The 25,139-nt window shown below is 51.9% G+C and overlaps 1 protein-coding gene across 1 annotated transcript; it reads left to right on the plus strand.

Moving 5' to 3' along the window:
* Nucleotides 1–1,585: 1,585 nt before the first annotated feature.
* Gtpbp1 (GTP binding protein 1) lies at nt 1,586–23,986 on the plus strand. Its single transcript, XM_055603060.1, has 12 exons — nt 1,586–1,801; nt 4,744–4,855; nt 11,061–11,241; nt 11,775–12,123; nt 15,656–15,779; nt 16,722–16,836; nt 18,471–18,615; nt 18,736–18,918; nt 19,579–19,714; nt 20,176–20,354; nt 21,517–21,717; nt 22,580–23,986. Exons 1-12 carry the CDS (start codon nt 1,610–1,612, stop codon nt 22,670–22,672), a joined length of 2,010 nt encoding a protein of 669 aa, XP_055459035.1. The 5' UTR covers nt 1,586–1,609; the 3' UTR covers nt 22,673–23,986.
* Nucleotides 23,987–25,139: the final 1,153 nt, after the last annotated feature.

The raw sequence follows: 25,139 nt of genomic DNA on the forward strand, positions 1-25,139 counted from the left end.
GCTTATAGAGCTCTGGGGTTCCATCTCCTGCTCCTGGGGCTCACCTGGTAGCCCAGCACCCGGGAGGTGGAGAGAGACAAATCAGGGCTAAAGAGCATCTTTATCAACACAATGAGCTTAAGGCCAGCCTGGGTTGCTTTAGACTGTCAAAAACAACAAGGGCTGGTGAGACGGCTCAGAGGTTAAGAACACTGACTGCTTTTCCAGAAGACCTGGGATTGATTCCTAGCACCCATATGGAGACTAAAAACCATCTGTAATTCTGGTTCCAAAGGGTTCGGTCCCCATCTGGACTCCACAGACACTGCAGTAAGTGGTACACACACACACACACACACGCAATCAGTCATACCCACAAAATAAAAAAATCTCAAGCAATAACAACAAGCCATTAAGACCAGGTTTCCAGCGGCATCTGTGCTGAGACTCGGTACCTATTTGAAAATGAGAACAAGATTCTGCTATCTCAGACAGATTCCCCGAATTAGCTGACGGGTACTTTGAAACCATTTTCTTGCTCACTACATCCCGTGGTCCAAATTCTAAATTTCCCATACTTTCTCAGACCGCTGCTCTTTCGTCTCTACTACCTAGACTGAGCGGCCACGGCCAGCCAGCATTATTAGACGTTGGTAAAACCCAGAGCTCACCTAACAAAAGTCTAGGTTTTTTCAGACATTCGAAACAGGAATTTCAGGCACAGGGACAACACTTTTGGACTGGGACTTTCCAGTAGAGGCGAGTGAAAAAATAATCCACAGGAAAGTACCTTCACGGATCCTAGACCTTTGGTTCAGCTGTTCACCACAAACGTGGTGAGGTGTTTCTACGCTGGTGTCTGGGCTGTCCATCCTCTCCTTTCCGTTCACTCAATTGCTCTCCAAGGAGTCAATGAATGGAGCTCCCTTAAGGTCAACGTTTAATTAATTGTCTCGGTCCGGCTGCTACAGTATTACACCTCTTGGAATACATAGCATCGATTCTACTATAAAACTTGCCTTACGCAAGCCAGCACGCCGGACACAGTAACGCAGCGCCAGCCTTCAGCCGTTTGGCGTGCCAAGCTCATTTTGCAGTTTACTATCCGGGCGAGTGGCGGCCGGGCGAGCGGGACCAGCGGAGGACAAGATTGGAGCCCGCCCTTGTCCATCACCCTGAGGCTCCGGGCGGGACTGTTTTTTGCAGCCTGATTTGTAAGATGGCTCCGCCTCTGGAAAGTGAGGGGGCGGTGCGGCGGGGCACGGGTGCTTCTTTCCATTGGATTGCTGTCCAGTCAGTCAAACCTCTGCTCCGCTCTCGTTGGCGGGAAGAACCCAGGCAGGTAGCGTGCACGCCGCGTTGGCCCCGCCTGAGGTGGGACCAAGGCTCCCGCTGCCCGCGACGTTTGTTGTTGGGGTTTGAGCCTCCTCATTAATTATTCATTAAGGCATCTGAGCGGGCTGCAGCGATTGGTGGCCGAGAGACTGGGCCGCCTGTGTCTCTCTCGGGAGGCGGGAGAAGCTGCGCATAAATTATTTCAACGAGGGGGGCGGGGCCTAGCATAAATTAGTTAAATGAGCCAGGGAGGGAGGGCGGGCGGCCGGCTGCGAATTAGCCTAAGTTCTTAAAGATGGCGGCGGAGCGGAGTCGCTCCCCGGTGGACTCGCCGGTGCCGGCCTCGATGTTCGCCCCCGAACCTAGCTCTCCGGGGGCGGCCCGGGCAGCCGCGGCCGCCGCACGACTCCACGGTGGCTTCGACTCGGACTGCAGCGAGGACGGGGAGGCGCTCAACGGCGAGCCGGAGCTGGACCTCACCAGCAAGGTAGGCCTGGGAGGCGGTGGCGGGGCCGGGGGCACCCGAAGGGGCCGGGCGGTCTCCGAGGCGACGGCGGTCATCGGGACGACCAGTGGCGCGGCTCGGTGGGACGCCGCAGGGACGCAGCCCACCCACCTGCCGCGGTTCGGGACCTGCGGGGCCCGGGCCCACTCCCGGCGCCCGGCGGCGTCCACCCGGCCTCCCGCGCTCCCCGCTCCCGCCTCGATCGCTGCCCCTTGGCTCTGCCACGTGGAACGGGGCTCCCGAGGCCGGCCGCGCGCCCTGCGTCCCTGTCCCCGTGTGGGCCCGTCGTCCTTCCCAGGAGGGGTCCCCGAGACATGGGGTCTTCCCGGACGACCGAGGGTCAAGGTGGCTTGGGCAGGGGGCGGGATGCTCGCCGAGGCAGGTAGCCAGTCTAAGGGAGTGTAGGGGTGGCAGCCGTTTCTGTTTCTCTTCCTGATCCTCGGGAAAGGAAACAGAAAGTAGTTGCTCAGTCGGTGGGGATGATGTCCGAGGAGTGTCCACTCTCCGTGTCCACCCAAAGAAAATAAAAAGGTGAGGCTGACGAGATGGTCCAGCAGGTAAAGGCGCTTGCTCGCCTCTTAAGTTTCACGACCTCAGTTCAATCCCCTGGACCCACCTAGTGAAAGAGAGGACTGACTCCCACAGGTTGTCCTCATGTCCACTCGCACACCGTGGCACACTTCAACCCTCCTCATCCCCGCCTTGTAAATTTTTTTTTTTTTTAATAGAAAGATAGGCATGATCCGCAGTCTTGCCACCTAGGAGCGGGGCCACCTCTTGTGTGCATGGAATAAGGAAGGGCGTTTTTAAATAGTGTCTTCCGAGTTGCTGAGAAGGTAGGCAGAAATTAAGATCTCACCATTTGCGTGGCATTGTGGAAAATAAAGTTAAGTATGAGATGTAACTTGTGCTTAGAAAGCGTTTAACATCACTAAAGAAACTAATGCCAGCTTGGGGAGACAGGGGAGGCTGGGTTTCCTTTCCAGCTCTTGCCATTAGAAAGGTTCTGTGACCTTAAGAAGGTTTAACCTCTCAGTTCTGCAGCTATTCCGTCAAGAAAGTACAGTTGTGTTGCAAAAATTTGAAGTGTATGTTAAGACATTGTTATAGTACTAGATACATATCAGAGACTCAGTAAATGTTTGGACTAGATAGAGGATGATCCCCTATGGGGATAAAAAGGCAGCTGATGGAAGATAGAGCAGCCCCGTCCCCTGCCCTTTGTAGGATAATTACAATAGAGATTTTATGGAGCTTTGATGTCTGTGGCCATAGTATGCAGAACGAGCCTGATCTCGTCTGATCTCAGAGGCTAAGCAGTGTCTGGTCTGATTACTACCTGGATGGGAGATTTTATAGAGCTTTGAGAATGTTTGTGGCATCTCAAAACTTGGCTCCAAACTGGAAAGAACCCTTCCCTGCAACCTAAGTAAACAATTCCCAACTGTTCTTTCTCCTTCCAGTCTCTCCTGGGCACTTGGAAGCAAGGTAGCTCCACTTTGTCATGGTGGTCCTGCCTAGTTCCTTTCATTCCATAGTGAGGGTGGCTGAGCTCAGGGAGACCTCCGTAAGAGATGAAGGGAGACGGCGGAACCCCGGCAGCATCCGGGTTACAATTACAAACTCTGATGAGTCAAGTGAGCGTGTTGGAAGTGGACCGGCTGAATGTTGGTGCATGGTCAGGGAGCTGAAGAAACCTGAAAACTCAGCGGGAAACTGGGACAGAGTTGTGAAGAGGGTGGTACCCTTTTTTGACCATTATATTTAATTGCCATGAGTAAGAAACTGTTACTTAATCTCAGACCTGGGGAAATACTTTGAAATTGAAAGAGAGAGGCAGAGACAGAGAGAGAGCTGAAAAGAAAAAAAAGAAAAGCTGAGCCGGTGGAGGAGAGAAGGGGTGGATTGAATAGGTTTAAGTCCTGAGAAGAGTAGACACTCGAGCTGTAAACCCTCACTGTAGCTAAATGTGGGGCAGTAGGACTCTGAGTGCTTCCAGCAAGAAAGGCAATTAATGACTAATGGTGGGGAGATTCATGCAGAGTCTTTGTAGAAATGACTGGTGAAGATAACTTTGTAATGAGTGTTAGTTGAGCCTGGCCTAGATGCTTTTGTTTGTTTTTATTTGTTTTGTTTTGTTGTGAGACAGGCTTTCATTCTGTAGCCCAGGCTGTTTTCAAACCCCTAGCAGTTTTTCTTGCCTCAAGCGTCCCAGTGCTGGTATCACAGACATGAGCCAGCCTAAATGGTTTGTATGTTATTCTATAAACTAGAAAGGTTAAGTTCTTTGTCCAAGGCTACATAGGAGTGACTAGAGACTGGAATCCGCATGGCCTCCCCAACTAAGTGATTGATACTTTGTTATTGACAGGGCTTACACAGCTGTGGGACTAATAATACTAACCTTAGTGGCAGTAGGGTTTTGTTGACAAAGATGGCCTTTGCAGGCAGCTTTCGCTGTAGTAATCAAGACAGCTTAGGCAAGGTAGAACAGAATTCTTTTGTTATTATGGGAGCACTGGGCTGTGGCTGAGTGCGTGGCTGCCAATGAGCAGTCTGATCTTGAACTCCCCGATGCACACCAAAGAAGACCTTGCAAGACCTTGCCGAGGTACAAAGCACTGCCTGATAGCCTCCCCTCAGCGGCAGACTCTCTTCTCCCTTGTTCGGGACCTCTTGTGAGGCAGCAGGAGGCAGGCTGTGCACACCACTCCTCCTGTGAGTTGTGGCACAGACATACTCAGTTTAGTGTATCCTCTGGGTCACATGACGCAGTTTTAGGAGAGCATGTGAGGGGACAGCATAGCTGTGTTCCCCTAGGGTGCCCTGGGGTGTGGTCAAGGTCTTTGGGCAGGCTGTTGGTCAGCTTTGTCTGTGGCACTCTGTAGTGAGTGTGGTCCTAAGGCTGTTGGTTTCTCTTCTAGCTGATTCTAGTGAGCCCTACATCAGAGCAGTATGACAGCCTACTTCGGCAGATGTGGGAGAGGATGGACGAGGGATGCGGAGAGACCATATATGTCATTGGGCAGGGATCAGGTGAGCATAGTTTTCCTTTCCTTTGTTTTAAGCAATTATTTAGTGCACATTTTCCCACCAGCACCACCTTTTCGACTCGCGTGTCTCCTGTGCAGCCACACTGTAGTGTCTGCACAACTGTCTGGGGGAAGGGACCCGCAATTGCATGCCAGCTCCTTACCATGTGGTCAGGATAAGTTTGGGGTCCAGGTTCCTTGTCCAGGGGGCCCAACAGATGTTTCCTCTCCACCTCAGGACTCCTCATTTGCATCCAGTGATTTGAAACTTAAGCAAGGAAACCTCTTATCTAAGGTAAGGGAGCAAGGCGTAGGTAGGTCTAGACCTGCTTTGGGTAACTGCAGGTCCTCCCCTCCAGGCCCTGTTTATGGATCCCACTGCTTTCTCTTTTCTACTTAGCTGAGACTCTCTATGGTTCTTCTTGAAGCTACCAAGGAAAAGATTCTCAGAATTCCTCTCTTCCATCAAGCTTCTTTGGCCCAGACCACACTGACCACTCGGTCTGGACAGCTGTGGTATCAGAGATCCCTCCTGACCCCTACAAGATCAGGTCAGGCTGGTAGTCTTGTGGCCACTCTGGATACTGTCCTCCATCCTACCGATCGATCATGCTGGAGCCTCCAGGGCTAGAGAGGGGCAGACCCCGTCCCAGATGCCACCATGGAATTGGACTTGTCCACAGCCCCACCCCACCCTCCAGTCATTCCTAGTTACTGCTTTCTACCTCCATCTTTATCATAACATTTTCTTTCCTGAAACGAAAACTGAAATTGTTGAGGAGCTCTTGCAAGAAGCCCAGGCTGGGCCTGTGTGCATCATTAGGGGCAGTTTTCTTTGTTTAGCAGACTTATAGGAAGGCAATAAATAAATGAATATAAAGGCAAAGGAATAGTTCTTTTTTTATGTAATTTATTTAATTTTTTATTTTATGTGCATTTCATGTGAAGCTGTCAGGTCCCTTGAAATTGGCATTACAGACAGTTGTGAACTGCGGTGTGGGTGCTGGGAATTGAACCCCAGTCCTTTGGAAGAGCAGACAGCACTCTTAACCACTGAACCATCTCTCTAGCCCCCAAAGGAATAGTTCTTTAACAGTCTGAGTTAAGGAGCTGTCACAGCCCTTCTGCCAGGCTTGGGAGTGCATGCCTGTGATCTAGTATTCAGGAGGCTGAGGCAGGAGTATGGCCAATTCCAAACCATCCTGAAACTGTCTCAAAATAAAAATATGAAAAAGCCTGGAGGTGTAGCCTAGGGGCAGTGCTTCATTGCCTAACTTATGCAAGGCCTGGGTGAATCCTCACTGCTGGGAGGAAGAATTTTGATCTTCATTTATTTGACATACATGTTATGGATCTTCCAAAGCTCGATGCTTTCCAAAAGCACTTTTGGATGCTTAAAATATGGCTCCCTGGGCTTGTGGGTCAGTGGAATGCTCGCCTAGTGTGTGCAAGGCCCTGCGTTCTGTCCTCAGCAACGGAAAGCCAAACAGCAGAATGAAGCTGGTCCTCACCTCTCAGGAAGAAAGATGCTATATTCACAAATAATCTCAGAGAAAACAATGTTTTAAAATGCCTCAAGATGACAGCCAGGGACAAAGGCTCAGCTTCTAAATCCTACCATGCCCTTCTTATCTCTCCTCTCCTTCCCACTCCTGCCACCCCTTGGCTGTGGCTCCTATCGCCTAAAAGAAGGCATGGTCGGAGAGATAGGCGAAGAGGTCACTTGTCAAGGAAGGGAGGGAGGCAGTCAGCACTGCCAAGTGCCGCTAGACAGCAGGTTCAGAAAAGGGCTGTCTACTTGGTGGTAAGAGATTATCAATTCTTTGTGCAAGCTTGTCAGGTACATCTCTGGCCTGCCCTAAGAAGACAAGCCAGTCATAGGTCATTTCCTGCTTTGTAGGAAACCACATAAAGGTCAGTTTTGACAAGTGGTGGAGCAAGTCTTTGAAGACCCAGCCCTCTTATTTGTTTGTTTGTTTGTTTGTTTGTTTTAATAGGGTCTTGCCTTATAATCCAGGCTGGCCTTACATTCTTGATGCTCCTGCCTCGGTTTTACCAAAAGACTTAGGCTCTCATTTTCTCCCATTCTTTAATGCAGTCCGAGCTTTACCATACCCAGAGCACACATCTAATTAACCCTCCTTTGGAAGGTAAGATGTCACATACTCACTTGTCCATCCCCCACACACCCTAGCATTGGGCACGCATCACCTTGGTGAGTCCTTCAGATCGGAACTAGTTAAACAAGTTGAGCATCAGACAGGACTGAATGGATGGCAAGGCCCCCAGAGGCCAGCTTCATCTCCAGCTTCTCCTCTGTGTTGGGGTTTCATCCCTCCACCAGGGCCTTCTGCCATAGCGTGGAGACAAGGAAGGCTTCCTCAGAGAAATCTTTTCACAGATAAACACATTAAAACCATGTACAAAATCCTGGGGGACTGTGCATTATACCTATATGTTCTTCATTTAAGGTTGATATTTTAGGAGCCAGTCAGTAATGGTATGGTAGTCTGGAGCCCGGAAGGTCTGGGTTTACCTGCTGATTTTTTCCTTGTCTTAAATGCAGGTAATACTGAGCTGGAGAGTGTGTACTGCTCTTCCAGAGGACCCGAGTTCGGTTCCCATGCATGTTAGGAGGCTCACAGCCACCCATAACTCCAGTTCCTGGAGATCTGACACCCTATTGTGTCCTCTTTGGACACCTAAACTCATGTGCACATTCACACACACACATTTAATTAGGAATAAAATCTTTCAAAATATAAGTAGTAAGAAAATGTGAGTATCTCATGATGCCCCAGTGAGAGCTACGTGAGAACTCAAGGAGCGCCTGGCATAGAAGTGTTAGTGTTAGTAGTGGCAGCTCTCCAGGGTCCTGGGTTGGAGCTGACTTATTATGGGATTGCTTTGCAAAAAGAGCCTTGATTGTCTCTTAAATATTAACTCATGACTTGAGAGCTCGTTTGGAAGTTCCAGCAGGGGAACACAGTCGTTTCATTATACTCATCACTGAAGAATGGTTCTCCGTCAGGGAGGGTCATCCTCTTCAACTGAGGGGCCCACATGGAGTACTGAGAGAGGGAGGGACACCTGCCTAACCAGCCAGATCAGCCAGATGGCACAGCAAGGGACGCAGTGCTGTGTATTTGTAGGCGTCAGGAGCAGGCCTCACAGAGGAGCTGCTTGTCTGTGAGCAGTGGTGAGTGGGCAGAGGAAACCACATGCCCAGGGGCATGGAGGCATTGGAAATGGGTATTTGGGGGGCCAGATGTACTCTAGTAAGCAGAGGAGAAGGTGACGTCAGGAGGGACAGGTAGGCAGAGTCCAGTTACAGTCCTTGAATGCCATGCCAAAGAGCTGAGACTTGTGTCCCCAAAGCCTGGGAAGCTGTCACAGCACAGTAGAAGAACACTGTGGGAAAGGTAAGGGAGCCGGCAGGACAGAAATCTGATGAGGGCTGCCATGGGCTTTAGTAATTGGACTCTGGCTTTTCTCCTTGGCTTTTGTCTCCTCCTAACATGATGAAAGTGGTGCATGCTAAACAAGTGTAATATGACCACCTGAGAGCTCTGATGGTCAAGGTGACATTGGTGCCAGGCCCTGGCTTGGAAAGCAGCAAAGAAAGTAGCTAGTCTGGTGAGGATGGCAACTTTCCCTCATTTATGAGGTGCTGGCGCTCAGCTGTGCATTGAGAACCTTCTGCCCTCCGCCCAGTCTTCTTTCTTGAGTCAATTGTTTTACATTTTCCACACATTTGAGGACTTGAGGTAGGAAAGCCATTCACCAGAAAATGGTTAAGACATGGTCCCCGCTCCTCAAGAAACATCTGTGTAGTTGCTGGAACACCTGTCTAAAAACCCCTTTGCACAAGGGTAGGGAGTTGCAAATGCTGTAAGGAAGGCCAATGCTTGGGTGGTCTCTGAGCAGAGCTGATAGGATCTTGCCAAGAGAAAACATGCTGATTGATTGCTGTTTGGGCTGAGAGTGACCATAGAGCTAGAACTGTGCGTGAACCCAGGGAGATGAGCCCTTGGGTCACCTGCACTGGGATAGAGCTGATGTGGGGAGCCTATGAGTGGGGGAGGGGCTTAAAGGGATCAGAGCTGGAAGGAATCCTGTCAGTTCTGGAAAGGCATTCCGAGATTTTGATGTGAAAGTGGCACTGTAAGAGCTATGGTTTCTTTGGGAGCTTAAATGTGCGGGTACTGTGCTGGACTTGAGGTAGGAAAGCTATTGGGGGGGGGCAAGCGGAAAACACAGACTAGGTTCAATGAGACCAGGTGTTGAATAGACTATGGGCTGGAATCAGGCAGCAAAGGAAGGACACCAGAAAGAACTGGACTCGGCAGGGCTGGGGTGTAAGAGGGGTATGCCTAGCTGACCAGAAGCAAAGTTTTGTCTTTATTAGAATGGGAACGGCAAGAAGGACAGCAGTTTACTCCGAGGTTGCTCTGCAGCCTCCCAGCTCGGAAGTATCTGCTTTCTATTTACCCTGTTTTTCTTCCTCCCCTCCCTTCCTCCCCTCTTCCCTCTTTTCTTTTTGTTTGAGGGGAGCCTCACACTTAGGATCCTCCTGCCTCATCCTCTCAAGTGCTGGAATTTCCAAACCCACCTTACGGGGCTACAGGGAGTATCTGGTGCTGTATTGGTGCTGATGATTTGTGGGCCACTATTTGAAATGTGAGTGGGTGAGTCTGAATGTCAGACCTCTGGGAGTTCTCCTCTAGGCCACTGGATTCCATGTGGAGCATGGAGAGGTTGCCAGTGCTAGATAAGAACGTTCTTGAAGTCTTGGCAGTGACAGCTGAGGCCATAGAATGAGACAGCTAAGGGGAAAGGTTGGACGAAGAAGAGGCCTTTGGTGGGGGGACTGGCAGAGGATGGCATTCAGGGGACAGGAGCAGGGAGACATCAAGAGAATTCTGGCTGGGTGCTGGGCAGGCGTATAGCCATGTAGAATGCTAGGAGGCCACTGGTGATGTTTGATGACAGCAGCTCCTCTAAGAGTGGTCCGTTCAGAGCACTGGGGACAAATGTCAGCAGGGGTCATCTTCTGAGTTCCTTGGTGGTCAGAAGAATTGAGATGGTTGGTAGCTCAAAATGTGAGCTGAGACCATGAAAGAGGGGTGATTTTCCTGATCTTGGAATTGATGAGCTTGCTAAGGGAGCTTGAGGAGGAAGAAGAGGAAGAGGAGGAACAGGCTTGGCCTGGCAAGGTCTCTGGATGGTGATGCAGAAGAGGGTACCATGCTCCAGGGTTTCTTAGAAGGAACCAAGAGAGGGGCTGAGGGAGTGGTGAGCGCTGAACCCCATCATGCACGGGAGCACCTGTTGCATTGCTGTTCTTAGACTCTAGGAAGCTCGTTGCCCCATCTTTCCCTGCCTCCCTCCATGTCCTGCACTGAAGGCCTTTTTCCAGCTGTTGGCTGGATGCCATACCTGAGCCATCCTAATAAAAACCGTCTCTACGATAACCTGCACATACCGTCATCTCCCTCCGTCTTCCTGCCCTCCTTGCTTGCCTGGGACATTAGAATTTCTTCTTGCTGGACTCCTGCTTCTGACCTCTTGCTTATCGCCTAGAAGGTCATCCTGCCCACCTTGCTCTGACCATGTTATTGTCCTGCCTGAGGCAAACAGTTTGCTTCAGTCTGGTGTCCTGCCGGTTTCCACTTCTTGCTGCTCCCTGACCCCAACCTGCTCCCAACACACCGTGCGTCTTTCTGGCCCTGGCTAGTCACGGTCTGCCACGCTTTGGGCTTTGCTTCTCTGCGTGATGTCTTTCCTCTACATGCTCATTTCTCAACTTCTAAAGACCCAAAGCTGCCCTCCACATTCTAGGCCGTGCTTTGCATTCTTTTTCTTCAGCTCTGCAGGGTAGTGCTCAAAGTATATTGAGATTAATCAATTTCTTGTGTCTCTCCCTTGGGGCTGTGAGCTCACTGAGGGCACCTATATTGCTAGGATCTAATATGAAGCTTGGCATAAGTTCAAGGAGAATCTTGGTGACTCGTAAATGAATTACCCAGTTCCCTGCTAAGGGGAAGCTGTGGCACTGTCAAGCATTAACTCGGTATGTGCCTGAGCTGTTAGTGTTTTTCTGCAGTGCCAGGAGGGAACCCGTTTAGGTACAGTCAGCTCGCTGGCTTACTGGCGGGCTGGTTGGTCAGGACTCTCTCTCCTCCTGATGTCTGGGCTCTTGTCACCAGATGGGACTGAGTACGGGCTGAGTGAAGCTGACATGGAGGCCTCCTATGCCACAGTGAAGAGCATGGCGGAGCAGATAGAGGCTGATGTCATCCTCTTGCGTGAGCGTCAAGAAGCTGGCGGCCGCGTGCGCGATTACCTAGTCAGGAAACGAGTCGGAGACAGTGACTTCCTGGAGGTCAGGTGAGGTCTCAGAATTGGGGCTTGCAGGGCCCCTGCCACATGACTGGGGGCACCACAGAGAATGTGGTAGGGCCTGTGACACTTGCCTGCCAGCTCTATGTTGTCGTAAGACGGGAGAGTGCAGAGGCTCATGGTCTTGTCAGTTCTGCTCTTTGTTCCTGAGTTCCATGTAGGTATTCCATCCGGGACATGTAAGAGAAGGCCGAGACATCATTCTGTGGCCGCCCTGTGGCTCTGTTGAGTTTACCATCTGCCTGAGGCTGGAAGTTGGAAGATGGGGAGATTCTTTGTGCCTTTCATAACTTGGGGAATCTTCTCAGTGGTGGGGTTAGGGCTGTAGGTGTTGAAGGAGCCAGGACTCCTAACTGACTTTGTACACCTTGGAAACAACTCCAGGAATGTTCCCCTCTGCTCAACCGGGAACAGGGAAGTCCTGAGCCAGAGTCCTGGGCTGAGCCTGCACTCAGGGCCCAGTCTCTGGCTGAGGAGTCTCTTCAGGGACCAGCTCTCATCCTGGGTTCCTGTCCGTGCAGGGTGGCAGTTGTGGGCAATGTGGACGCTGGCAAAAGCACGCTCCTGGGAGTCCTGACGCATGGAGAGTTGGACAATGGCCGTGGCTTTGCCCGCCAAAAACTCTTCCGCCACAAACATGAAATCGAATCTGGTCGAACCAGCAGCGTGGGCAATGACATTCTGGGCTTTGACAGCGAAGGCAATGTAGTGAACAAGCCTGACAGCCATGGTGGCAGCTTGGAATGGACAAAGATCTGTGAGAAGTCCACTAAGGTGATCACCTTCATCGACTTGGCTGGCCATGAGAAGTACCTGAAGACCACTGTTTTTGGCATGACTGGCCATTTGCCTGACTTCTGCATGCTCATGGTAAGTGTGAGGCTCCCCCGGCGGGTGGGGGGGACCTGAGATGCTATGCGAAGGGTTGGGATCATTCTGAGACTGGGGCCTGCTGGTGGGGGTAGGATGGCAAGTTCGGGGTCTCAGGGAGCCCAGTCCTCTGAGCTCTGTGGTCTTCTCCACAGAGAACCTTGACCTCTCTTCTGCATTTAGATCATGGAGGGGACGCTTGGTATAAAGCAGGGCATCTCTTGCAGGTGCATTTTTGGAAAGGCATAGTGGCTTTCTCATTGTTTCACGCCTTCAGAAAGGTTTTCTCCTGCACCTTGGAGTACTTCAGAAGGTGACCCCAAGTGGTACCCTCTGGTACCTGGGGAAGGAAGGAGAAGAGCCCCTCAGGAGGCAAGGGCCGCCGCAGTCAGCAGGGCCTGAGGTGCTGTCTTCAGTGCCTGGGAGGGAGAAGCGGTAGCTGCTGTACAGCCCTCGTGGGGACGCCGCTCTGGGCCCTGTGCTCAACTGGTGGCACTGACCGTGGGAAGCAGGCCTTCCTGGTCCTGGGTTCCCAGAGAGCATGGATGCTCAAGTGGCGCATCGTGCAGCATCGCCGGAAAGGAGAGGGGCAGGGACTTGGCTTTGCTTGTGTGTGCACATGTGCTCTGCTGAGCTTCCCGTACTTTGTGCACAGCTTTGGGGGGAGAGGGAAGGAGGAAGAGGGTGCGCACATACCCACAGTAAGTGAGCTTTCCTCCCCCAAATCCTTTCAAAGCCCCCCCGCCCTCCTGGCTCCTCAGCCGGACTCCTAAGTGCAGCAGACACGGGCATCTGCTCCTGGAACACTTGCTCCAGCTGCCCACAGACAGCTTCTCAGCTGGACCGCGGAGGGGGACAGTGCTGCCAGGACACCCCCCCCCCTCACCCGCACTTCTCGGGATCACAGCAGCTGCTCTCGCTTCCCGAGCCTTGCAAAAGGCAGTCCCCCATGCTCTTGACCGAGGAAAGCTGCGGCAGCAGCAGGCATCTCTAAAAGTCCAGAGGGGCCACTGGGCTGTGGCTGTAAGAAGGGCTTACAGGGTGAGGAAGATGCCTCAGCAGGTATCGTGGCTTGCCAAGCAAGGCTGGTGACCTGAGTTTGGTCCCCAGCACCCAGGTAAAGGCAGGAGAGAACCGACTCCACCTAGTAGTCTTCAGACCTGGTACACGTGTGACCGCTGCGTGTGTGCATATGCACCAATACACGTTTTTTAAATTTAAAATGTTTTGTGTCTGGTTGTTTTGCCCACTTGTATGTCTATGTACCTGCCACATGTGTGACCGATGCCCACAGAGGTCAGAAGAGGGTGTCAGATTCCCAGAGACCAAATTATAAATAGTTGTGAGCTGCTTTGTGTGTGCTAGGAATTGAACCTGGGTCCTTTGGAAGCACAGCCAGTTCTCCCTATGAATGACATTTAAAAAAAAAAAAAATCCTACTCTGCATTTATTTTGTATGATTTTATTTTTGGTTTTTCAGACAGGGTTTCTCAGTGTAGCCCTGGAACTAGCTCTGTAGATCAGGCTGGCCTCGAATAGAGATCCACCTGCCTCTGCCCCCCAAGTGCTGGGATTAAAGGCGTGGGCCACGGCAGCCATCATCACCACCACTGGCTGTAGTTTGGAAATCAACATTTTTCTTTTTTTCTTTTTTGATTGTGTTGTAACTAGCTAGCGTGTGTAATAATTTACACGTAGGAGGTCCAGTGTATTTCAGTGCATGTCTACAGTGTGTATGAACCAGATCAGCTCATTAGAATTTCCTGGAGAGACAGGCTAAACGTGCCACAGCCTAGTGTGTGTTCTCCTTATCATGTCTTTACTTAAGACTCAATTTCCTCACACAATAAAAAGCATTTTTTTCTAGCTGAGCTGTAATGACTAAGGACAGTAATGGGATGGATAACCAAACAAAAATGTTCTGTTTGACTTTTAGACCATCATCCACTTATTGAACGTGTGTAGACAGCAGAGAAATAACTGAGTACACACTCAGTCGTGGCTCATGGTTAGAATCCCAACCCCTGAGAGGTGGAGGCAGGGGGATCATGACATTGAGGCCAGCCTGGGTTACATACTCGTACTGTTTCTTTTTCTGTTTTAAGTAAATAATAAAAACAATGAACTATCATGTTACTGTTTCACAGAGATGAATTTTCTAGGAAAAAAAGTAACCTATAGAAACCAAGAGAGCATTCTCAGTTCAGCCTGGGGACAATGAAGCCAGTTGGGTTTGGATTGCAAGGGAGTGAGAAGCAATACCCAGTCCCTGGCGGCTCACTAACCCAGGCCGGCAGTAGCCAGCTAGGGGCAGCAGCTGGACTGGAGACCCCTGTGGGCTCTGCCAGCAAGTGAAAGCAACCCACTGAAGATGTCCTGGCACGTTCACGGTGCCATACAGGCACAGGACGGCAGCTTCTCTCATAATTCTATTTTAGTACGCGCTCACTTGCATGGTACAAAAATAAAAGGCAATGAAGAGGGCAAGCTTGATGGCTCAGTGGTGAAGGCTTCTACTGCCGAGCCTGACAACCCGAGCTGGATCCCTGGAAGAACCAACTCCCACAGCTTATCCTCTGGTCTCCAAAAACCACCATGGCATGCTAACCATCCCCCACCCCAGGCACATGCACTCACATACACGCACACACGTATGCACATATACACACACATACAATAACCTTTTAAAAATTAGTTTTTTTGAGACCATTTCACTCTAGCCCTTGCCAGCCTGGAACTTGCTATGTAAATGAAGCTGGCCTCAAACTCACAGAGATCCACCTGCCTCAGCCTCTGTCTCCCAGGTGCTGGGATTAAAGGCCTGTGTCACCACACTGAGCATAAATGTGTTTTAAAAGGCAACAGAGAGCATACAGAAGAAAGTTTTCCTTTGTTTCCTACTAGAGGCAGCCAGTGTCTTTACGCTCTTGTGTTCTTGCCAGAGATACTTTTTTTTAAGGTGTTTGTTTTGTTCTGTTGATGAGCGTTTTGCCTACATGCATGTATCTGTACCGTGTGTGGTATCCTTGGGCAAAAAAGGGAGCCTAGGATCCCTTGGAACTGGAGTTTTAGACAGTTGTGAGCCACTGTGTAGGTAATGGGGTCTGAACCTGGGTCCTCTGGAAGAGCAGCCAGTGCTCTTAACCCCTGAGCCATCTCTCCTGCCTCAGAGATACAGTGTGCTCCAACTGGCAGTGTTCCCTTACGGTGTCAAACATCAAGTGCCCCTCTAAAGTAGAAGCTGGTTTGATAGCACTCGGTGCAAGTCAGAGTCTACCTCTAAGTTTCCCCCAGGCCTTTGCTTACTTTTTTCCCGACAGTGTGTCACTGCGTTTCCCAAGCTCCAGAAGGTTCTCGATAGCTTACGCAGGCTTCGAACTCAGGCTTCTGAGTGTTGGGGGTTTGTCACCAGAGCCGACTTTTCAGTTACGTCCCCATCGCCCAGCCCAGCTTTTGCCCACAGGCTGAGGTCCCCTGGCTGCCCAGCAGCAATTTCTGTCTTCCTTGTGCTGACAGTTCCTTTCTGGGGCAGGTGGGCAGCAATGCCGGCATCGTGGGGATGACCAAGGAGCACCTGGGCCTGGCATTGGCTCTCAATGTACCTGTCTTTGTGGTTGTCACCAAGATTGACATGTGTCCTGCCAACATCCTTCAAGGTGAGTGAAGCAGCTACAGCAGCCTCTGGGGTTGTCCACGCTGCATTTCAGGGTGGCCTGCTTCAGAGCCTCAGCCCAACATTGTCTGCAGCCTCGTCTGTTAGATTAGCCTCGGGGTCCATCAGCCCGAGTCCTCTACTTCTTCCTTCCTTTTTAGCTCTTGACCTAAGCAAAGCCTAGAATTTCCCTCTGTTCTTTCTTCCTGGTTCCAAGTACAGGATCTGAAGAATCTTTGTTATTCCTCTGTCTCTCCCCACCCCCAGTGTCTCCAGCAGCAGGCACTGGGCTGTATTGAAGCAGGATGTATATGGAGGAGTTTGGGCAAAGAGTCTTGTGGCCTTTAACACCAACGCTTCCACACAGGGGTTGGAACATGGCCTCTTCATCTCTCTCGGTGCTGCAAGTTGAGTGGAACATTGTTCCATTAGACGGTCTTAGAAGAAGGGTCTCTGCAGCCAGGCAGTGGTGGCACACTCCTTTAATCCATGCACTTAGGGGGCAGAAGCAGGAAGATCTCTGAGAGTGCTTGGCCAGGCTGGTCTATAGAGTGAGTTTCAGGACAGCCACGGCTACATAGAAAAAGCCTGTCTCAAAAAACCAAAAAGGGGGTGGGGGGCTCTTTGCAGCTTTGTAAATGCCCAGGATATTCCTGAGATGAGACCTTCCAGAGCATTCTGGGAAAGAACATGGTCCTCGGGGACCCAAGTCACCTGTCTGTGTGCCTAGACTGATGGCCTTAGAGAAGGGGCCGTGTGTGCTGTCTGTACTACAGCAGCATGTGCTCCTCCAGCTTTGATCCTCCTTACTTCTCCAGGCATTTAACACTGGTCTGTCTGTCTCTCTGTCTCCTGCTTGCATCGGTATTGAGTGCACCTCTTACCCTGGAAGTCTGGCCAGAGAGAAGGCTGTGTCCCCTAATTCTGTTCCGTTTCACCCTTTAAGAAACCCTGAAGCTGCTACAGCGCCTGCTGAAGTCACCAGGCTGCCGGAAGATCCCTGTCTTGGTGCAGAGCAAAGACGATGTGATTGTCACAGCCTCCAACTTCAGCTCCGAGAGGTAATGGGGCAGGGCCAAGCCAGGGAAGCACTTGCTTCTAAATAGGCACCCTTGCCAGCCAGGCCACAGGGAGCCACAGGCCCACAGACCTGTCACAGTCACTCAAGCATGATCTCTCGGGCATGGTTGGAGGGCAGGTCTGTCTTTGCACAGTCTTAGGCCAGCAGTGTTGTTCAGAGCCTCTGTTAGGCGGCTCACCTTCTGAACTAGCCTCTCTGTGGTTGGAGTCCCAGTTGAGACATCAGCATCCTTACCTGGGAAATGGGGATGTTATTAACTTCCTGGACTAGGCAGTGTTCTCTAGAAGGCTGGAACTGATGGAATGAATATATGCCACGGGCTATATTAGGTTGGCTTACATGATACAGGCTGAGTACTCTAACAGTGGCTGTCTACTTGATGGAGAGGCTGAGGACTCCATGGCTACTTCATCCACAAGGCTGGATGCCTCCTTGGTTCTAGTCTGGAACTGAAGGCCTCAAGGGTACCTGGAAAGCTGCTGGTCTTTAGTCCATGTTGCGAAGCCAAAGAAACTGGGTTGTGATGTCAGTAAAGGAAGGCAGCCATGGTGGCAGTAAGAGTAGGTGCATTCGCTAGCAAGAAGCAAAGGTTGGCAGGCAAAGGCGGCAGCAGCCCTGCCTCTCCCTCGGACCTCATTGTTAATTTTTATTTTTATTTTTTGTTTGTTGTTTTTGAGATAGGGTCTCTCTACATAGCCCAGCCTCAAACTCCTCCAGAGTGCTGGATTTAAAGGTGTACACCACCATGCCCAACTTTCTGTCTTGGACTTCTTTGTATCTGAACCCAGTGCTCTGAACTGACCACTCCTAGAGGAGCTGCCATGACCAAGCAGTACTAGGGACCTTCCAGGATTCTTCTATACAGCTACAACTCTGCCCACCTTGGGGGAGGGGCTTCCTTGCTTCTTCCCAGAAATAGCCTCAGTCCCATCCTGATGCTTGTTTCTTAGTTGATTCTAGATCCAGTAAAGTCGGCAACCAAGATTAACTCTCATGCGCCCCAGAGGATGCTTGAGTGCTGGAAGTCAGGAATGTGGAAGGTGCCAGCCTGCCCTTGGCTGGTGGAACACTGTCTTTTTATGATTCACTGACTTGTTATGCCATTAGCTCTCTAATCACAGGTCAGTTTGGCATTTATTCAACAAGTCTTTTCATCACATAAATGTCTGTTGAACATTGCTGTGCCAGGCTCTTACTCCAGAGGTTAACACGTCTACATTCTAGATCCTGGCTTGAGCACAGTCCACGCTCTTCAGCTCGTTGGTCCAGGATCCTCCTTTGGTGACTTCCTCCCTTCCCCAGAGCCAGGGCCTTGCTGGCAGCCACCTGCCTCCTGAAGTGGCCTGTGCTTTCGGGCAGCTGGGTGTTTGGCCTGTCCTCTAGCCTGGTGCTGTCTTCAGTAGCGCTGCTGGTCCCAAAGGGGGGTTGTGTTTCAGGGGTGCAGCCCCACTCCAGCTCCTCCTTGGAGTCCCTAGCCTGTGAAGGCACTCAGGGGAACGTGCAGTTCCAGAGGTCAAGACAAGTCACTAAGAGTACAGGCAAAGGGACGAGGTGACTGTCGGAGGTCTTGGCTGCCCGAGCACCTCTCTTCCTTATTTCTTCTCCTCCATTTAGGATGTGCCCGATATTCCAGATCTCCAATGTCACAGGTGAGAACCTGGATCTGCTCAAGATGTTCCTCAACCTCCTGTCGCCCCGCACCAGCTACAGGGAGGAAGAGCCTGCTGAGTTCCAGATAGATGACACCTACTCTGTCCCCGTGAGTGCCTCTGGGTAGGACTTCACAGGACGGGTGGCTGGTGGGTATCTCCTACGTTAACCTCAGTGTGAGTCTGTGGATGGGGACAGGTGTACTAGGTCAGGGTCTTCTTCTTGGCAGGGTGTGGGGACAGTGGTGTCCGGGACCACACTGAGGGGCCTGATCAAGCTGAATGACACACTGCTGCTGGGCCCAGACCCCTTGGGTAACTTCCTGTCCATTGCTGTTAAGTCGATCCATCGCAAGCGCATGCCTGTAAAGGAGGTGCGGGGAGGCCAGACAGCTTCCTTTGCACTGAAGAAGGTGAGTGAGGGTAATTCCAGAAACTGCCCTTGAGCGCTAAGTCTGGGCCAAGTTTTTACTGTCTCCAGTTCTTGTGCTGCACTTCAAGGTGTGGGCTCCTGACCCTGTTTCCACAGAGGAGGAGACTTAGCCTGTCCAAGCCAGGACTGTCTGTCTCCTGAACTCTACTTCCTCTGTGGCCTGAGCAGTTGTCACTTGCTCACAGTGTTACACATGGCGCCTCCTTAGGGTTAGGATGGATGGGATCTGTGCCGCATACTCTTGCCACTCAGTCTTCCATCTCCTGGGGTTGGGGTGAGTGTTAGCTCTGGGGTCACCTACCTTCCTCAAAGCCAAAATGAGCAGGGAAAGTGGGCTGTGGTTTGTCTTCTCCAGTGGTCAGGATACGCACCCTGATTTTTTCCTGAATGCTTGTCTGCCTGTGCTCATAGCCCCTTCAGGGCCCAGCACCTGGAAAGCCGAGTTCCTGTGCAGTCTTTCCTGCCTCTAGCAGTGTTTCGCTTGCTGCTCAACACTGAGGCTGCCTTAGATGGTGGTGAGGGGCGGGGCTGAGCTGGAGTGGTTCCCACCCCTAGAGAGACATAGTGGTCTCTAGGACCAGGCTGGGTAAACCTGAAAGACACCATGGCCCTTGAGCTGTGTTCTCCTTTTTCCTTTCAGATAAAGCGCTCATCCATCCGGAAAGGCATGGTGATGGTTTCCCCACGCCTGAATCCTCAGGCCTCCTGGGAATTTGAGGCTGAGATTCTCGTCCTCCACCACCCCACCACAATTAGTCCACGCTACCAAGCCATGGGTAGGTGTCCAAGGTCCCTCCTAAAGGAACTCCTGCAATCTAAGCCAATGCTTCCAGCTTCAGACAAGGCAGCTCTCTGTCCTGCTTAGCAAAGCCATTCCTGTAGTTCAGCCCCTGAGCAACACTAGTTGTTCAGTCCTGCAGATGCTCTGACACCAGACCTGTCCTCAGGGACCTCATGTGCCAGGATTCATTTAGCCAAGGTTATTGAGCAGAGCCGTGTGCCTGGTGGTATCAAGGTGCTAGGAACAGTCCTGTGGGAAGGCATATGTGCACACAGACACACTCAAGCTCTGCCACGTAGGCCTGGGAAGGGGAAAGATAGGGAGGAGGCAGGATCACGTCTGAAAGTAGGCTGCCCTGCTGTATCTGGCTCTCAGAGTTCTGGTCCTGCTCCGAAGATTCAGCTCTAGCCTGAGGCACAGGGTAGTTGATGCATTTCCTGACTCTGTTCTTGGCAGTACACTGTGGGAGCATCCGGCAGACAGCTACCATTCTGAGCATGGATAAAGACTGTCTGCGCACAGGGGACAAGGCCACTGTCCACTTCCGCTTCATCAAGACCCCTGAGTACCTGCACATAGATCAGCGGCTGGTGTTCCGGGAAGGTCGCACCAAGGCTGTTGGCACCATCACCAAGGTATGATGGGATTATTTCACCTACCCAAGGGAGCTCCAGTTAGCCATAGTCTAGTGATCAGGAGCACCACAAGCTCCTCTTGGGACTCCTGGGGTCATCTTTGCTTGCCCAGGATTTGTCCCTAGGCCTGTCTTGAGCTTTGGAGGCTGTCTTGAAGGAAAGAAGGTGGCATTGGGGTATGGCTCTTCTCTGTAGGAGGAAGTAGGACAGTGTCTGAGGAGACAGAGTTGGCCTCTGAAGTGCTGGCTACCTCTGGCTCCTGGGGTTTGCTTGTTCTATGCCTGAGGCCTTCCCACAGCATGGTGGATCCATTTGGAGTGAGCCCTGGGTATCAGAGGGACATGGGTGGAAGGTCTCACGGTGCTCAAAATGTTTCTTCTGGAGCCCCATCTTTTGCCTGCTGTGGACCTCACCCATGATTTTGGGTAGGAATTTGGTAGAGGAAGAAATGGCTTCCATGTCAGAGACTAGATGAACCTCAGGCTGCCTTTTCTTCCTGAGAAGCTTCCCTCAGGCCTGTCCTTGAGGATCTGGGCTTCTTGACAGTGTGATAGAGGCTACAGCACCCACTGTAGTGTCCTATGGAAGCCAGCCAGTCTCTTTTCCTGTGTCTTTGAGATTGAACTTGGGCCACAAGAAAGATTCAGAGTCAGTTGCTCCTAGGTGGTAGCTTATGATTTCTGACAGGCTTTTGTTTTGTTTCTTCAGGGAGCCTGAAGTTAAAGCATGGTCCAAAGCAGCTCTGGGCAGCCCAGACCCTGACTCGGGTGCTGGACTGAGGGTAGGGTGGGAAAAGTTCAGAGAGGCTGCAGGAAAAGCAGCTGGGCCCAGAAAGGGCAGGAGCCTTTCCAGGCAGGGAGAAGCAGGGTGAGGCATCAATACCAGTCCTGTGGTTCTGGCCTCAGAGCGGGGATGCAGGCCTTTTTGTTCTGCCTCCTGGGATGTCCCTTTCTGTCATCTGCCTTACGGTGGTGCACTCCTGTAATCCCAGCAGTCAGGGAGGCAGAGACAGGCAGATCTCTGTGAGTTGGAGGCTAACCTGGTCTACAAAGTGAGTCCAGGACAGCCAAAACTACACAGAGAAACCCTGTCTCAAAAAACAAAACAAAAAACCCACACCTGGGCAGACAACTCTGACCTGTCATCCACTTGGCCTCCACAGCTCCTCCAAACAACCAACAACTCCCCCATGAACTCCAAGCCCCAGCAGATTAAAATGCAGTCCACAAAAAAGGGTCCCCTGAGCAAACGAGAAGAAGGAGGTCCATCTGGTGTGCCCTCGGTAGGAGGCCCCCCAACCGGGGATGAAGCATCCTCACTAGGGTCCGCACAGGCTGCCACATCCGGTGGTCTCCAGCCACAGGTAAGCAGGGCCTCATGGCCTCCGGCATGGTGGTGGGATACTCTAATTGGTCCTGATTGGCATTTGGTTTTAATGAAATAAAGCAGAATAGAAAAACATCAAGGTTCCCCTTTTTTGTTTTGATTTTTTTTTTTTTTTTTTAAAAAGACAGGATCTCATTCTGTAGGGCTGAATAGACTGGCCTGAAATTTATGCAGGTTAGACCAGCCTTGAACTCATGGGAGTTTTCCTCAGCTTTTCTGATTCTAAGATCACACATATGAGCCACTACACCCAGCCAAGGCTTCCCTTCATAATAAGAACATACGTGGGTGTGCTGGTTCTGTTTGGCTGAGATCCCACACCCCTGAGAGGCTGACAATGCACCTCTCAGCATGAGGGGGTTGGCCTTCCCCAGGTCATGTACCACATTTGCATCACTGTTGCTCACCTGCCTGGCCTTTCCCGGTCTTCCCTGTCCTAACTGAGGCCTAGTACTCCTCTCCCTCATGCCTGTCCCATGTCGTTTTCTCTTTGGTCTTGTTGGAGTAGGTTTCTGTATGTGTCTATTACACAGGCCCAGTGTCCACTCTTTTCTGCCCCCTCCCCAATTCTCTCCCTTCTTCCTCCTTGTAGTCCCCTGCCCCTGATGTGGTTTCTGAGCCCTTCCAGGTAGCAGTGATGTGTGTTGACTCCTGTTCCCCTTCATGCTTCTCTGACCAGCTCCCCCAACCATCACCACATATTATCCCCCCTCCCCCCGCCAGGAAGACTGCATTTCCCTTGTAAACCCCTGACCAGGTTAGGGCTACCGCCTGGCCCACTGCCTGGCCCTGCCGAAGAGGAGCATTCACTTCTCAAGTGCCTGCTTTCTTTCTTTTAGCCCAAGCCCAGCAGTGGGGGCCGGCGACGAGGGGGCCAGCGCCACAAGGTGAAGTCCCAGGGGGCCTGTGTGACTCCTGCCAGCGGCTGCTGAATGTCCCCCTGGTCCACGTGACCACCCATGGGATCCTCACTGCTCACCGGCTGGGCAGAGCATCTTTGACCGACACCCGCCCACTCCAGCCCACAGCTAGAGCATCCTTGTTGCCACACCCCTTTTTCCAAGGGGGATTGTAATTTATAAGACGAGGAGGAGGGACTAGATACCCAAGGACTGACCGCCCCCACCTGCCTTCTTCCTCACATCTTTCAGACATCTGGGCCCTTAATTTCTATCTTTTTATTCTGTATCTCTGTCTGTGTGAGTGTGAGTGTGCGTGCGTGCGTGCAGGAGTGCAGCTGACCCTGTCAGTCTCCGTTCAGTCCTGGCTGGCCACCAGCCTCCAAGAGCTGACTGCCTGTCTTTCCATTCATCTCTTATCTGTCTCGATGAGATCCTCAGAACCTTTAGGGAACTTCAGGAGCCCAAGGCACCTGTCTTCCCTGGCCAGTTGCCCCTCTTAGCTAGAAGCCCCTCTTTGGGGCTGACCTTTGGGCTTAGCTTCTGCCAGAGCAGGGATCCCTCAATCTATGATTTGGGGAGTTTAATGGAAGGTGGTGGTCTCCCCTAACTTTTTTCCTCCCAAGCTCCCAAGCAGGGAACACCAAAAGCTCTTGAGTGGCACCCGTGATGTGCGGAGGGCGTGGTGACTGCATTGTAGGACTGCCCACTCTGACTCTTTCCTGAACCACGGATCCAAAGACCTGGGTGGGCTTACCCTTGGAGACAATCCTGGGCTTGCCTGGCTGGCCCTGGCTGCTCTGGCTTCTGTACCCGCTGGAGGTTCTTCCTGTTTCCACTCAGTTCTCTAAGCCTCAGCCTGGCGTATAGACTGGGTCTGAGTCTTCCTGGGATTGGGTTCTGGAGTACCTTCTTTGGGTGGGAGAGGGGAGGTATTCCTCTGAGCTGAGCCAGGACTAGAAACCCTCCTTCCCCATGCCACCCCAACACCGCTGCTACAGCCATGGCACCCCAGCAGTGAAGGGCCTGAGCCCAGATGCCCCAGGTGGAGTGTGCAGGCTCTTCTAGGCTGTCAGAAGCCCTGCCGCTGGGATAGGGCGGGCGGGCCAGACCAGTGTAGACAGAGCTCTGCAGCACGACCTCAGGCTGGGGTGCTCCCTCTCAGCCAGGACAGACACCCAGCCGGCTGGGTCCCTTTTCAGCCCCACCTCCCTTCCCAAGCTCTCTCTCTTGCCCTCTGCTCCTGATTGCTCTTACCCCCCCCCTTCCTTCCAGCTGTTTCTAGTTACCACTGCCCTGTGGCCATGGACTGACCAGACCAGCATTCACAATAAAAGTTTGTTCTGAGTTGACAGTGTCATGTTCCCTGCCCAGCCCTCCAGGTGGAGGTGCTGCCATGGGGACACTGTGATTCTGCCTGCCCTGTGCACCTGGTGGCAGCTGAGGGGAATGGGGCCTCCACTTGAGTTCCACTTTGACAGAAGTGCTCTACTAGCTATTTTTGAACCCACTTTTCCCATGCCTCTGAGTTTTGTGGAGTCATTGAGAGGGTGAGGGAGACAGGCTGAACACAGTGTGCTGCTGCTGTGGGTGGGCCCACTCCACAGCTGGACATCACTGCTGCCGTCTCCAAGGGTGAGGGCACTAAAGCTCAGGGAAGGGCCATCTCCAGCAGTGTTAGTTCCTGCTCACCCTGCGGCCCTTTCCCAGTCCTCTGACTCCAGCTGTTTTCACCTGTTCTTTGTGGTTCTGGTTCACTTGGGCTGGTGCCTTTGTGGTAATGGGACTACAGCGTGGCACGAGGCACAATGGCAGCTGTGACTCCCTACAGCACTGGGCCATGGTAGAACCTCATTTCATCTTAACTGTGCCCCTGTAGGCACCAGAACGATTATGTTCAGGCACCATAGCTACCTGTCTGGCCTCTGGCCTCAGCCCTTCAGGGAGGTAGGTCTGGGAATGGCCAAGGGGGAGCTGACTGAACTCAGTGTTGAACTGTCATTAACAGGGACTGCGAAGGTCTCTGCAGAACTCAGCCCCCTCAGCTCTCCATTTAGATTAAATACCAGCCTATTTGTAATCAATAAAGAATAAAGTTGTGAAGCCATCAACCTCCTCAGTGCTGGGCCCGGCCCTCTGTACGTGCAGCCGCGTGCGCATCATTTCTAGGACAAGGCTATGGCATGGAGTGGGATGGAGGAGGCCAGGTCCTCACATCACATGCAGGCATCTGTTCGGGCTCATTGGTGCCCAACTCTGAGATGATACAACAGGAATGTGCCATGGTGCCGGCATTGGGGAGGTTAGGGAGACAATGGTGTGAGGCCCAGGCTCTGAGAGACCCAGAGGATTTGAACATGGGCAGGCTGCACAGGCACGGAGCCCTGGTGGTGTGTGGCAAGTCACAGTTTGCTGGGGCTCTTCCTGCCCGGTGATGTCTGTTCTATGGAGGGGGGTGAGTACAGATCCAATGTCCCTGGGCTCTGGACCAATGCCTCTG

The sequence above is a fragment of the Psammomys obesus genome, unplaced genomic scaffold, assembly GCF_907164565.1.
Source record: "Psammomys obesus unplaced genomic scaffold, mPsaObe1.curated_primary_1811, whole genome shotgun sequence".
NCBI lineage: Eukaryota > Metazoa > Chordata > Mammalia > Rodentia > Muridae > Psammomys > Psammomys obesus.